This window comes from Papio anubis, chromosome 12 (genome assembly GCF_008728515.1).
Source record: "Papio anubis isolate 15944 chromosome 12, Panubis1.0, whole genome shotgun sequence".
Classification (NCBI taxonomy): domain Eukaryota; kingdom Metazoa; phylum Chordata; class Mammalia; order Primates; family Cercopithecidae; genus Papio; species Papio anubis.
Genome location: NC_044987.1, coordinates 109430177 through 109442364, shown reverse-complemented (window position 1 = coordinate 109442364; position 12188 = coordinate 109430177). Strand labels below are relative to the sequence as shown.

Below are 12188 nucleotides of genomic sequence, written 5' to 3'. Positions count from 1 at the left end.
TGAAATAGAGACCAAAAACAATATAAAGGATAAATGAAACAAAAATATCAACTCAGCAAGAGAAAATAACAATTCTAAATAAGGAACTGGAAAAGCAAGATCAAATCAAATTCAAAATTAGCAGAAATAAAGAAATAACAACAATTATAGCAGAACTAAATGAAATAGTGACCCCAAAACAATATAAAGGATAAATGAAACAAAAATTTGGTTTGAAAAATAATAAACAAAAATTGATAAACCGTTAGTGAGACTAACCAAGAAAAGAAGACAGAAGACCCAAATAAAGACAATTAGAAATGAAAAAGGAGATATTATAAGTGATACCACAGAAATACAAATATGTACATGTATTTAACTTATTGTTATCAAGCTGTATTACCAGCAAGCTATGCTATCTTGGGACAATCCCTTAGTTTCTCTGGCCTCAGGTTCTCCACCTGAAATTGAGACTTTGCTGAAATTGCTGCCTTTTGTTCAGCTATGCCCTGCCCCCCAAGGGAGTCAACACAGGCAGCTGGCCTGGGTGAGCTGTGGTTAGCTCCACCCAGTTTGAGCTTCCCCAGCTGCTTTGTTTACCTACTCAAGCCTCAGCAATGATGGACGCCCCTCCTCCAGCCAGGCTGCTGCCTCGCAGGTCAATCTCAGACTGCTGCACTAGAGTGAGCAAGGCTCCTTGGGCATGGACCCACCGAGTCAGGTGTGGGATATAATCTCCTGATGTGCCGTTTGCTAAGACCATTGGAAAAGTGCAGTATTTAGGTGGGAGTTTCCCATTTTTCCAGGTACAGTCGGTCATGGCTTCCCTTGGCTAGGAAAGGGAAATCCCCCAACCCCTTGCACTTCCCAGGCAAGGTGATGCCCTGCCCTGCGTTGGCTCACCCTCCATGGGCTGCACCCACTGTCTAACCATTCCCAATGAGATGAACCAGGTACCTCAGTTGGAAATGCAGAAATCACCCATCTTGTGCATCAGTCACGCTGGGAGCTGCAGACCAGAGCTGTTCCTATTCAGCCATCTTGGAATGGAAGTCCACCATGCTTTTTTATTCCCTGGAGTTCAACCTTCTTTTCTTTTTGGTCAGAACAAGGCGTGTAGGCTAGAGGTGGATCATAGGGACAGAGGCTCGAGAATGGCGGCAATATTCATTTATGCCTTCTTTAGAAAGTGATTGCAAGAAACACATTCACCCATTGAAAGTCAAAGAATGGACTTGGAGACACAAAGAACAGTGGAAGCAAGACTTTTAATGTCGATCTTGCAAGATTGGGTGCCTGGTAGGCAGGCACACCCAGGGCCGTTACCAGTATTGCTCTTTAATATGTTGCTCAAATTCTTTCTTTTATGACTTCATACCTTTATCTGTTGCCTGTCCTATAATTTTTTTCCAAATTTTTCCCTGGACCTTCCCTCAAGATGGGCTTAGCTAGACTACATGTGGCCTTGGCTTGTATTATGATTTATTTTACTTCCTTTATTTGTAGGTTGTTGTTGTTTTCTCTGTTATTTTAATGTCTCTGGCATAGGGAGGAGTCCTGGAAGCTGGAGCATAGATGTAGGATAGCCTTAGCTGCATCAGTAACTCCTTCTGCACAAATTGTACTTTTAGCTTTGGTGGTAACAAATTTAAATATTCTACAGTTTACCAATCCTTATTTTGTCTTTTTTTCCCTAAGGTGGTGACCTGTAGAGGTTCCTCTGAAATCCTCACTTTCACATATCCTGTTTCTCCTAACTTGCCATAACACAATCTTTCTGTCCAAATTAGTGAACATTTTTTGCACTCATACTATGTTTTTGAGTACTGATTAAATAATTATGACCCAGTTACTCTATGTAATATTAAGCAGGGACACCATGCAAACATTAAAAATGTTTATACTTATGTGCTGATCTGGAAGGCCATCTTTAGTGGGAAAAAAAACTAGTTGCAAAATAGCATATTCAGAGAAAGTCTAGTCTTACCTTTGTTTAAAAGAACAAAGAATACTCAACATACACACAAATATTAAAACAAAAGAACCAAACTCTGTGTAGATAACACATAGACATGTGAAAAGAAAAAGCCTACAAGAGAACAGCCTAGAGCTATCACAGTGGTTATCTCATGGTCCTTCTTGTGAATCCAAATGATGTAAACCTTTCATCAAAAAAGATGTATATATACAAAATATTTTCCCAACAATTTTAAGGAGTTCAGGAACTCCTCTGATGTATCCTACTGGTTTTGTCTCTCTGGAGAATTCTGACTAACATGTTCACTCTCTTGTCTTCACTGTGTTGTTGCAGCTTCTTAACTGGACTCCAGAGCCTTCCTAGAGCAATTTTCATGCACAGATAGCTGTCCAGTTGTTTTCTGTGGGTGATGAGGGTTGAGATCCCTGACTCGCTATCTTGCTTATGTCACTTATATAGCTTCTGAATACATTGATATTTGTAAGGGCAGAATATCTTGGATATACTTTGCTCTTTTCTGTATTAATTTCACAACCAACTTTTAGTTTCCAAAAGCAAGTATGTTGTGATTTTGATTGGTATTTCATGTAGTTTGTACATTAATTGGTTAGAATAGAAATTTTTACAATTTTGGTTCTTTCAGTCTGTGACATTTGGCAACAGCAGTAACAAAGCAGCCATGGAAGTGTCTCCTTCCCTTTATTTTGAGCCTATGTGTGTCTTACATGTGAGATGGGTCTGTTGAAGACAGCATACCATTGGGTCTTGCTTTTTAATCCCACTTGCCACTCTGTGCCTTTTTAGTGGGGGATTTAGCCCATTTACATTCAAGGTTAATATTGATATGTGTGCATTTGATTCTGTCATTGCGCCATCAGCTGGTTATTATTTTTACTTGTTTGTGTGGTTGCTTTATAGTGACACTGGTCTCTGTGTTTAATGGTGTTTTTGTATTAGCTGGTAGCAGTTTTTCCTCTCTATATTTACTGCTGCTTTCAAGATCTTGTAAGGCAGGTCTGGTGGTAATGAAGTTCCTTAACATTTGCTTATCTGATAAGGATTGTATTATTCCTTCACTTAGGAGCTTAGTGTGGCTGGATATGAAATTCTTGGTTGAAGATTATTTTCTTTAAGAATGTTGAAGATAAAATCCCAATCTGTTCTGGCTTGTAGGGTACCAGTGGAGAGGTCTGCTGTCAGCCTGATGGGGATCCCTTTATAGATGACTCACCTTTTCTTTCTAGCTGCCTTTAACATTCTTTTATTTTGACCTTGGAAAATATAATGATTATGTATCTTGGTGATTATCTTCTTGTGTAGAATCTTGCAGGACTTCTCTGTATTTACTGAATTTGACTGTTGTCCTCTCTAGCAAGTTTGGGGATATTTTCATGGACAATATTCTGGAATATATTTTCCAAGTTATTTTCTTTCTTCCCCTCCCTTTCAGGGATGCCAATGACTTGTAGATTTGGCCTCTTTACATGACCCATACTTCTTGGAGGCTTTGTTCATTTCTTTTTTTTTTCTCTTTGTGTCTGACTGTCTTATTTCAGAGAACCAGCATCAAATTCTGAGATTCTTTCTTCAGCTTGGTTTATTCTGCTCTTAATACTTGTGATTGCATTGTGGAATTCTTGCATTGTGTTATTCAGCTCTGTCAGACACACTAAGTTCTTTTTTATACTGGCTATTTTTCTTTCAGCTTCTGTGTTACTTTATTGTGATTCTTATTTTTCTTGGATTGGATTTTGCCATCCTCCTGAATTTCTATGATCTTTTTTTCTCTACATATTCTGAATTCTATTTCTGTACATATTCTGCATTCTATACATATTCTGAATTCTATTCCTGCCAGTTTGGCTTGGTTAAGAATCTTTGTTAGAGAACTGCTGTGATCATTTGGAAGACATATGATACTTTGGCCATTTGAGTTACCAGAGTTCTTACATTGGTTTTTTTCTCATCTCTGTATGTGGGTGTTTCTTTAACTGCAGAGTAGTTTGAATAGAGTCAATCGATTTATTTTCTAGATGTTTTCACTGGACCGAGCCTTGTGTAGGGTCTTTATTTGAAGCTCACTTCTTATCTCTGGTTTCAGAGGGGGATATGTTAGTGAGATATTTTTGGTGTTGAAGCTTTGAGGTGTGATTCAGCAGGTGATATCTAGGCTTACAGGCCAGCTGGAAGACTCTTGCTCTGTTGTGTGGTTCCCCTATGTTTCCTTACAGTTGCAGCTGTGTACCCTGTCAGTGCTCTGAAAGTGTGGGTTTCTCTCCCACTGAGTGCTGGCTGTAGTTCCTGATTCAGCACTCCTGGGCTGCCCACTGCAGCTCTGGGGATATCTCTGTGTTTATGTTCCTTCCCCAGCTTAAAGACAGCAGAGGAAGAGATCTTAGTAATGGTTGTGGCTAAGGGTCACTTGTTTGACTCCTGGGGGCTCCACCCCAGAAAGATGCAGGTCAGCAATCACTCAGTGCAGCCAGTCCAAGATGGAGTGTATGTATTGTGGGCCCAAGCCAGGGGTTCTCTGTCTGATGATGAGTGGTGGGGGGTGTGTGGGACCCATGGGAGACAGACTGGCCTCTTCTCTTTGGGTTGACTGCAGATTGTTAGAGGTGTGGATAAGGAACTTAGTGTCTTTGCTCCTTCATTAGTCTGAGGGTGTCCAGGGCAGTTCCGCTGCAGAGGCAGTGGCATAGAAGCTTTCAGTTGACCCTGGAAGCTCTGTCTAGGGAGTTGCTGATCTGGTACTGGCTTGGTAGCTCTGCTGGGGGTGGCTGGAGGCCCAGGCCTGAGGATCTTCCTGGTGAGAAGACATGGGAATGGAAACCTATGTAACACTCTGGCCACTTTTCCATAGGGCTGCTGTTATATGCTTGGGGCCTGCTCCAGTACCTAGTAACCTTAGATTTCCCAGAACCTGGAGGTGTCACCAGTGAAGGCTGTGAAACAGCAAAGATAGTGGCCTGTCCCTTCCTCTGAGAGCTTTGTCTGAGGGAGGTATGGACATTTTTCTGGTCCCAAAGCAGCTGTAGGAAGTGGCTGGAGACCTTAGTTGAGAGGTTCCACCCAGTGAGGAGGAACAGGATCAGGAACCACTTACAAAAGTAGTCTGGCCACATTTTGGTAGAACAGCTGTGCTGTGTTGGGGATCTACTTCAGTCTCTAGTTGCCTCAGACACTTTGAAGCCCAAAGGCTGGAGTTGCTAAGTCACCAAAACAGCAAAGATGGTAACTCTCTTCTCCCTTTGGGAGTGCCATCTCAGGGATAATTCAAATCTTTGCCAGCTGGAGAGCTCGGTGGGGGTGGCTGTAGGCCCCAGTTGAGAGGTCCTGCCCAGTGAGGAGGAATGGGATTGGACACCCACCTAAAGCATAGTCTGGGTATGTTTGGGTAGAGCAGCTGTGATGTGCTAGGCTAGGGGTTCTCTTCCACCCTGGGTCGGCTCGGATTCTTCAAAGCCCAAAGTCTGGAATAGCTAAGGCATCTGAACAGCAAAGAAGACAACCCAGCTCTTCCCTTTGAGCTCCTTCTTAGGGAGGTGCAATGCCACTACTGGTAGCTGGCTGGAATTCCAAGCCAGTGGATCTTATCTTGTGAGGTGCCATGGAAGTGGGGCCTGTGGGTTGTTGCTGCTAAGCTCCCTGGATTCAGCCTCTTTCCTAGGGGTATATACAGGAGTCTAACCTCCAACTTTGCTAGAGCTACAGATACTTTTACCAGAAAGCCCAAGTATCGAAGGCTCTGAGGTCTCCATGCGTGACTGAGTGGCTGCTCTGCCAAGACTCCACATAGCTCTGTGTGGTAGACTTAAGACTGAAAGCTCTGGTGGAGTGGGTTCACAAGGAGATCTCCTGACTTGAGGGTGCAAAGACCTAATGCTCACCCCTACTGTTCCTTTCTCTGACAGCTACACACACCAGCTGCTTCTGGTCAGCCATCTTGCCCACTCCTCCCCTAGTTTTCTTAAGGTTTGAATTGGCATTCTTTTTTCAATTTTTTTTCCAATTCACACCTTTGTCACTTTATTGTATTTATTTTTAAAAGATTGTTACTTCTGATTTTAGCATTGGCTGCATCTCACAAATATTGCTTTATTTTATTCGTATTTACCTTGTATATTAATAAGTAATTTGGCACCTTACACATTAAGAGGTATTGAAGAAGGGAGGAGGCTTTGATATCTACAGTGTCATTTTGGATTCCCACCCCTTCACTTACTAGCTGTGTTTCTTAATTCCTCTGGCGTAAGTTTATTCATCTATGAAGTTGGTATAACAATAAAACGTAGCTCAACTGAAACAATATAAATCCTTTGAACATAGAAAGCACTCAATAAATAATAATACACGACTCATGAATAGCGTTTATTATATGCTGGGGTCCCTATTCTGAGTTTTCAATAAGTATCAGTTCAATCATCCTAGACAACTCCAAAATAGATACATAATATCTCAATTTTACAAGTGAGAAAACTGAGGAACAACAGATTAGGTGGCTTGCCCAGCATCACACGACTAGGGAGTGGAAGAGCCTGAATTTGAAGCCAGGCAGTTAGGTCTAGGAGAAAATGTTTAATTTTAAATTACAAAGTACATTGGTTAACTACTGCTATACAACAAATTGCAAACTCCAGTGCTGACTGCACATTCATTTATTGTCATTCACATATCCTCAGATCACCTGGAGATCAGCTGGAACTTGCTGATGTAGAGTAGGCTTAAATGCATGACTTCTCCGAACATGACTGCAGGTTAGCTTGACTAGGTTGAGCTTGACTGAGATACCTTTGACCCATGTTTCTTTCATCCTCTTCTGGATTCAATAGTTACCCAGTCAAACAAGAGTAAATTTTCTAAATTTAATGGGGGAGAAAAAGGAAGGTTTGAGTCCCACAGTATCAGATATTGCTATTGGCTGTGAACTTTGAATATCATCTCCATTATAATTTCCCACTAGACTCTAGATACAAGAAATCAAATCATCAGACTCAAAAGTACATGTCATTGGAGGGACCATATCCTTGTTTCTATCCCACTTCATGATTAAAATCACCTCTTTCTTCCTTGTGCTACAGCTGGTGTAGGCAAGGAAATTGCCAAAAATGTATTAGATGATTAGTACTGAGAGAGATCTTAGGCAATCTGCAGCTATCTCAGGTTGCTCTTTCTTAAAGACACAACCAGGCCAATATATTGCTTTTTTTTCCCTTTCCAACGGCAGAACCCCTCTGTCTGTTTATTCTCTCCTGCCCAGAAACACAGAATAATCAATGGTTACCACCATGTCTTTGTTATGCTGTATCAGCATATATGGGAGACGATGTTTCTAAACTCCTGGGGGTCTGTGCCAGGCCTCATTTCTCTAGTGGCAAAGTCCTAACATTGAGCGTTCTTTGATCTGAGAAGCCAAAAGAAACAAAAGATTTCTTTTTTCTTTTTTTTTTTTTTTTTTTGAGATGGAGTCTCACTCTGTCGCCCAGGCTGGAGTGCAGTGGCGCGATGTCCACTCACTGCAAGCTCCGCCTCCCAGGTTCACGCCATTCTCCTGCCTCAGCCTCCCGTGTAGCTGGGACTACAGGCGCCTGTCACCGTGCCAGGCTAATTTTTTTGTATTTTTAGTAGAGACGGGGTTTCACCGTGTTAGCCAGGATGGTCTTGATCTCCTGACCTCGTGATCCGCCTGTCTTGGTCTCCCAAAGTGCTGGGATTATAGGCGTGAGCCACCGCGCCCGGCCAAGATTTCTAAATCTTGTTGTTTCACAAATACTTTTGGATAGATTAATAAATGATGAGGCCACACCTGATGTAGGATAAAAATAATGAACCTCCAGGACCTAAAGATCCTGATGTCTGTGGCATCGAGTCACCTGTTGGTCCATATTGGCATATTTTCTGCATCAAATCAAGCCTTCTTTGTCCAAAGGCAGTAGGGAGTATGATCTTTGTTAGTTCATTCATGATGATGTTTTGTGGGCTAAGGGGATTCTGATGGGACATATCTGGCAGAAATCTGAGAATCTGTAAACTCAGCAGCACCTTCTCTCTTGCAACCTCTTCAAGGCATCTTTAATTTCTTTGTTCCTCAAACTGTAAATCAAGGGATTTAACATAGGAATGACCACGGTGTAGAAAACTGATGCAAATCTGTCAAAGCTGGAAGAACCTCCAGAGCTGGAACTCAAATAGACAAAGATTCCTGATGAATAGAAGAGGGAAACAGCTGTTAGATGAGAAGCACAGGTGTTGAATGCCTTGGACCTGCCTTTAGCTGAAGTGATCTTCATGATGGAGATGCCAATATAGCCATAGGAGATCATGATAACTAGGGCACTTGCTATCCCAAAGAACATGGTTAATACAGCAGTCATGACCTGTACAAAGAAAGTGTCAGTACAGGACAAGATTAACAGTTGGGGCATATCACAGAAGAAATGTCTGATGACATTAGACCCACAGAAGTGGAGTTGAAGCAAAGCACCAATTTGGGATAAAGAAGCAGTGAGGCCAGTCATGTAGGCTGCCAGTACCATCCAAACACAGAGGGTGGGTGACATGATGGATGAATAGAGCAGGGGATTACAAATGGCGGCATAACGATCATAAGCCATGGCCGTCATGAGACAAGACTCACTCAGTCCCATTGTTGAAAAGATAAAGTACTGAATAATACAACCAACAAAAGTGATAGTTTGCTCTTCCTGTAAGAAGTTGGAGAGCATCTTGGGAACTGTGGAGCTGATATAGCAGACATCTATGAAGGACAGGTTACTGAGGAAGAAATACATGGGTGTATGGAGGTGGGAATCCATCCTTATTAAAACAATGAGGGACAGGTTCCAGGCCAGAGATGTAATGTAGATCACCAGGAATGTAGTGAAGAGCACTGTTATGATCCTGGGAAAATCTGAGAATCCCAGCAGGACGAAATATGTGATTTCTGTAATATTTCCTCCCCTAGTCATTGGCTCGGTGCTCCTAATATCAGAAAGGAGACAAGAGAATGGATTGCTAACTCAGGTGAAGTGATAACATTACCATCTTCATATGTGTACATCTTTTCCTCCAACAAGCACTGGAAAGGGAGAAATGTTTCACTCTTCTGATGGAAAGACCCCAACTTTTCTTCTTGAATTGTCAGCATGTACCTGCACAATGCTTCAGGTTCTTGATTAATTCATGGAGTATCATGATGATTAAAAAATATATTTAAAAAGTTGACTGGTAATTTTTAAAAAATATGCCATAGAAATGATGAGAGTATTATGTATAAGGTAAAGATCACTAATTAAGGTAATCGTTTTTCTTAAAAAGTACCTCTGATGATTGATTATATAACTGTTGCTTTAAAATTATGAAAGCTTAGACCGGGTGCCGTGGCTCATGCCTGTAATCCTAGCACTTTGGGAGGCTGAGGTGGGCAGATCACCTGAGGTCAGGAGTTTGAGACCAGCCTCGCCAACATGGAGAAACCCCATCTCTACTAATACAAAAATTAGCCGGGCGTGATTGCGCAGGCCTGTAATCCCAGCTACTTGGGAAGTAGGAGAATCACTTGAACCTAGGAGGCTGAGGTTACAGTGAACTGAGATCGCGCCACTGCTCTCCAGCCTGGACAACAGAGCGAGACTCCATCTCAAAAGAAAAAAAAATTATGAAAGCTTAAATGATCTCCTTCCAAAATATGTCTGATGGACAGCAGTCCTGTCCTGGATTGTTATCTAAGTGGATTTAAAATACTTTTTATTTTAGCCTTTAGAAAAATTACTTTCCCTGTTTATAATAACTTCTCCTACTTTAATAAAAATGTATTCAATATAACATATCTAAACTGGCCTTAACAATAATATAAATTCTGATAATATTTTCAGGCAGACAGAACACGGGTGTTCAATAAGGTTATGGAATAAATCTCCTTAAGGAAGCCTTCATACGAAGCATTCCAGAAGGAGCTAGTGCAGCTCACTCTTGGCCTCAACGGTTGCCTCAATTTTAGGGTATTTGGCAAACAGCATAGTAATGTGGCTAAGGGTTCAGACTTTGGAGTTTTAGTTCCAATACTTCTTCTATTAACTTGTACCAGTGACATAAAAACATTAAGCTTAATTTACTGCTGGGGCACGAAAGGACAATGATATAATAATGTAAGGATAATAAAAGCTTCTAACTTCCCAAGTTACTGGGAAGGTTATTAGTGAAAATTCTTGCAAAAGCTAAGCACACAATTAGGTATACAACAATGGTTCAACAGAGGTTGGCTATTGTTATCATGGATTGCTTACAAATAACCATGAGTGACAGGTGTACCTGTGGGTAGGAATGTGAAAAGTAATATTTTCATGGGTTAATTTGAGGAGATTCATGAGCCAGCATCAGCTTTGTAGATGGCCAGGCATCATTGCCTCTTAGCAGGTGTAGATTCAGACCTAGTGTCCATGCTGGTCAAACCACCAAGGGCCATGATGATACAAGCCACATAAGCCATTGTTTTCTTCAGTTTGTTTGACTTTGGGTACACTAGGTCAATGGAAAACCAGCATCAAATTATGATGGATCTTAAACTAGAGGAAAGGTCAAAGTAAATATTTCAATTCTCTAATAATACAGAGATATATCTTTTTTTTTTTTTTTTTTTTAGTAGATACAATCAGCAAGTTAGAGCTTACCAACAGACTTATGGTATTAGGTTGGTGCAAAAGTAATTGCATCAACCAAAGGTATGCATGGATTATGTACATTCACTCTGTTCCATACTCAGACTGTCCTTTCTTGAGGTCAAAGGACAAACCAATGATAATAGCCAAGATTATTTTGAAAAAGATGAATAATTAGAAAGGATATTAACTTTCAGATATTGAAAAGTATTATGAACACTGATAATTCATTATTCTTATAATAACAGACATGTACCAGAGAACAAATAAAAATTTCACAAATCAATGTAAGTGTTGGTAAGAATTTTATATATGAAAAAGTATTTTCAATTGATAGCGAAAGAACAAACTCTTCTATAAATGGTCTGTGAGACCTGCCACACTATAGGTAAAAGCGTATTTGAGGAATAAATAGATGTACATTTATATAATCTTGGGATGGAAGTGATATTCCTGAAAAGTAACACCAAAACAGAAATTATAAGAGAAAAAATATGGCAAAGCAATTTAAAAGTTGGTCATGGCAGAAAAACCCTTATATAAAGCATATTTGAAAGACAGTTGATGAATGGGGGAAAACAGTGATAAAACAGAAAAAGAATATAATTATTATCTTAATATATACGATATTGTATAAATCAGTAAGGAATGAGCACTCATATGTACCATTGATGAGTGTACAAGGTAGTTCTACTTTTCTGGGGGAAAATTATTTGCTTTTTACGAACTATTTTGCGTGCATGATGAGCTGTCTCTCCCCCCCCCCACTCTCTCCTCTCTCTCTCTCTCTCTCTCTGTCTCTCTCACACACACAGACACACACACACACCCCCCTTAAAAACCATTTATAATATCAAACATTAAAAGTAATGGATAGAATCATTTTGATTTTTTTCTTTATTGTTATCTGTATTATCTTGTTTTTCTACAGCTTCTACATTTATGATAAAAATATTATTAAATGTGGAAATCACTAATAGGGTGGAGAAAGGAGGGGGAGGAGGGCGGAAGAGAGAGAGGGGTGGGGACAAGAGATAGAATGTGGAGAATAGACTTTCCTGAATCTTACTTGCTGGCTGTGTGATGTTTAGCACGTGATTAACCTCTCTGTACCTCAGTTGTCTCATCTACAAAGGAAGCTGATAATCATTACCATCTCATAGGGTTGTTGCAAGGATGGAATGACACAAAGGGCTTAAAACAATAAGGCCTTGGCCTAGCACAGTGGCTCAGGCCTGTAATCCCAGCACTTTGGGAGGCTGAGGTAAGCGAATTGACTGAGGTCAGGAGTTCAAGACCAGCCTGGCTAACATGGAGAAGCCCCACCTTTACTAAAAATACAAAAATTAGCCAGGCGTGGTGGCACACGCCTGTAGTCTCAGTTACTTGGGAGGCTGAGGCAGGAGAATCGCTTGAACCCAGGAGGCGGAGGTTGCAGTGAGCTGAGATATCATGCCGCTGCACTCCATCCTGGGTGACAGAGTGAGACTCCGTCTCAAAACAGAACAAAGCAAAACAAACAAAAACAGTAAGACCTCAGAAACGTTAGCAAGGATCATTCCCATCATCACATC

General features: G+C 40.8%; 1 protein-coding gene across 1 annotated transcript; it reads right to left on the bottom strand.

Moving 5' to 3' along the window:
- Positions 1–7616: 7616 nt before the first annotated feature.
- On the bottom strand, positions 7617–9361 carry LOC100997289 (olfactory receptor 5AN1). Its single transcript, XM_021925709.1, has one exon. It carries the CDS (start codon positions 8923–8925, stop codon positions 7990–7992), a length of 936 nt encoding a protein of 311 aa, XP_021781401.1. The 5' UTR covers positions 8926–9361; the 3' UTR covers positions 7617–7989.
- Between the last annotated feature and the right edge of the window lie 2827 nt (positions 9362–12188).